The sequence below is a fragment of the Nomascus leucogenys genome, chromosome 1a (assembly GCF_006542625.1).
Source record: "Nomascus leucogenys isolate Asia chromosome 1a, Asia_NLE_v1, whole genome shotgun sequence".
NCBI classification, from domain to species: domain Eukaryota; kingdom Metazoa; phylum Chordata; class Mammalia; order Primates; family Hylobatidae; genus Nomascus; species Nomascus leucogenys.
Genome location: NC_044381.1, coordinates 21,897,739 through 21,900,447, shown reverse-complemented (window position 1 = coordinate 21,900,447; position 2,709 = coordinate 21,897,739). Strand labels below are relative to the sequence as shown.

Here is a 2,709-nt window from a genome sequence, read left to right as displayed (position 1 = left end):
AGCTGAAATTTATAAGTGATGGAAAAATGATGTCACAAGTATTTACCGTTCACATACACATTCTGGGGATTTGATCCAGGAAACGAAAGCTGTGGGATTATTTGGGGGACAGAGGCTATTATTCCCTACTTTTGGGAATGATAAATTGTCTGATACCTATAACTGTGTGAATTGGAGAGTTTGAATTTCGATATGTGACTCTGTATTTGACAGCAGGCTAGTTATTTTCTATTATAACAAAGTAGAGGACAGATTAGAGATGAAGTCATAAATAGTTAATATAGTGCCAGGCAAAGGATGATATTATGCTGCTCTTGCAATTTGAATCCCCAGATCTACATGCACCTTAAAAAAACTAGAACCCCAGTGGTTTTATCAGTAAACTAAATGGGCGTTACTGATTTTCAGTAAAAGCTGAATGGAAATTTTTGTCATTGTCTATTACAATCCCAGCAAATATTGCCATGATGAAGCAATATAGCTTCATTCTTGAACACTTTCCAGAAGAAAAAATGAGAAACTAGTAAAAACTCCACTTACTAAATAGCTGATTTGCTAAAGCAGACCTCATTCCATTTAAGGACTCAGCATCCATAGGGCCGAGGCAAACTAACTTCTTATGCAAAAAAAAAAAAGGTAGAGCCAGAGTTCAGGACCACTCTGAAAGTTAATTCTTTGCATAATAATAGTCAATATTTATAAATTTATGAATTTAGAACAAAGATGGTCTTTTTTATTTCATAAGAATTGACTTGGATAGGAACTTCTGAAAATCTTTAGGGAATTTGAACTTCAATAAAAAATGCCAAAAATGATTTAATTGATAATATTTTCTAAGTCAATATGTTTATTGGAACGATACTTCTAAGGGTACAAAAATTAGTTCTCATAGTATAAACAAATCTGAGATATTACAATAGTTTGTGACTCTCCAACAACTCTATCCAACAAAATTTCACTGCTTAATATACATCTTTCTCGTTGGGTTCTCTTGTGTATGATATGAGAAGCACTGGTATTGACTTCATGAAGATAAACAAAATATTTGCAAGATCAGTGTTAGAAACCTATGGCAAATAGATGACTGTGATTGGAGGACTTTTTGTCCATGTTTTGCTGGATCTTAAAGTCTTATCACAATATGTGGCTATAACATGCATACCTTTGGGCTGCCATTGACTATCTTATGGTTATTAGTTATGTTTGATCCTCAGTTCTTCAGGATGTTTTGTAGACTTTGAGAATTAAATGCAAATAGCTTATATGATTCATTTCTACTAAAGTTATTCAACACATCTATATTTATGTCAAGTGCTGAAAAGAAAAAACTGTTGGCAATACCTGGATGAATACTGCAGCTGGTGAAGTTTACAAATTATTTTCTCATATAAAGCAAAATTCAAAGCTTCATACACTATGAGAAAATTTTTTAAAAAGTATTGATTCATATTTTTAGCAGTTTTGAATGATTAACTATGTAATTACATTCATATTATTAATGTGTATTTATATAGATTTTTATTTTGCATATGTACTTTGATACAAAATTTACATGAACAAATTACATTAAAAGTTATTCCACAAATATACTTATCAAATTAAGCCAAATGTCAACAGCTTTTAAACTTAGGTTTTAGTTTAACTTTTCTGTCATTCTTAACTTTACACTGAATAAAAAGAGCAAACGTTATAGTTTTTATCTGTGAAGTAGAGGTATACATAGTATACATAAATAGATATGCCAAATCTGTGTTATTCAAATTCCATGAAGATTTCAATTGGAAAAAAATACCACGAAAGGCTTGAGTGCAGGGGAAAAATAGGCAATAATGAAAAAAATGAACAACATTTTTTAAACACATGTAGAGAGTGCATAAAGAAAGCAAAAACAGAGATAGAAAGTAAAACTAGGGCATTTAGAAAATGGAAATTAGTAAGTTCACTATTTAAGACCTATGCACAGAGCAAAGTCTTCAGAAAACCTAGAGGCCAAGGTTCAAGGTTACCCACCTCAAGTAGCCTAGCAATATTTGCAACATCCCGATGGCCCTGTCCTTTTCTTTACTGATGGCCGTGGTGGTGCTCAGCTACAACTCCATCTGCTCTCTGGGCTGTGATCTGCCTCAGACCCACAGCCTGGGTAATAGGAGGGCCTTGATACTCCTGGCACAAATGGGAAGAATCTCTCCTTTCTCCTGCCTGAAAGACAGACATGATTTCAGATTCCCCCAGGAAGAGTTTGATGGCAACCAGTTCCAGAAGGCTCAAGCCATCTCTGTCCTCCACGAGATGATCCAGCAGACCTTCAATCTCTTCAGCACAAAGGACTCATCTGCTGCTTGGGAACAGAGCCTCCTAGAAAAATTTTGCACTGAACTTTACCAGCAATTAAATGACCTGGAAGCCTGTGTGATACAGGAGGTGGGGGTGGAAGAGACTCCCCTGATGAATGAGGACTCCATCCTGGCTGTGAGGAAATACTTCCAAAGAATCACTCTTTATCTCACAGAGAAGAAATACAGCCTTTGTGCCTGGGAGGTTGTCAGAGCAGAAATCATGAGATCCTTCTCTTTTTCAACAAACTTGCAAAAAGGATTAAGGAAGAAGGATTGAAAACTGGTTCAACACGGAAATGATCCTCATTGACTAATACATCATCTCACACTTTCATGAGTTCTTCCATTTCAAAGACTCACTTCTCCTATAACC

The 2,709-nt window shown here is 35.2% G+C and overlaps 1 protein-coding gene across 1 annotated transcript; it reads left to right on the top strand.

Annotated features, from left to right (window-relative positions):
• The first annotated feature begins 2,003 nt into the window (after positions 1-2,003).
• LOC100597957 (interferon alpha-10-like) lies at positions 2,004-2,709 on the top strand. Its single transcript, XM_003260372.3, has one exon. It carries the CDS (start codon positions 2,044-2,046, stop codon positions 2,611-2,613), a length of 570 nt encoding a protein of 189 aa, XP_003260420.1. The 5' UTR covers positions 2,004-2,043; the 3' UTR covers positions 2,614-2,709.

Coding starts and splice junctions, on each gene's coding strand:
- LOC100597957 (XM_003260372.3), top strand. CDS start 2,044: ATGGCCCTGTCCTTTTCTTTACTGATGGCCGTGGTGGTGCTCAGCTAC.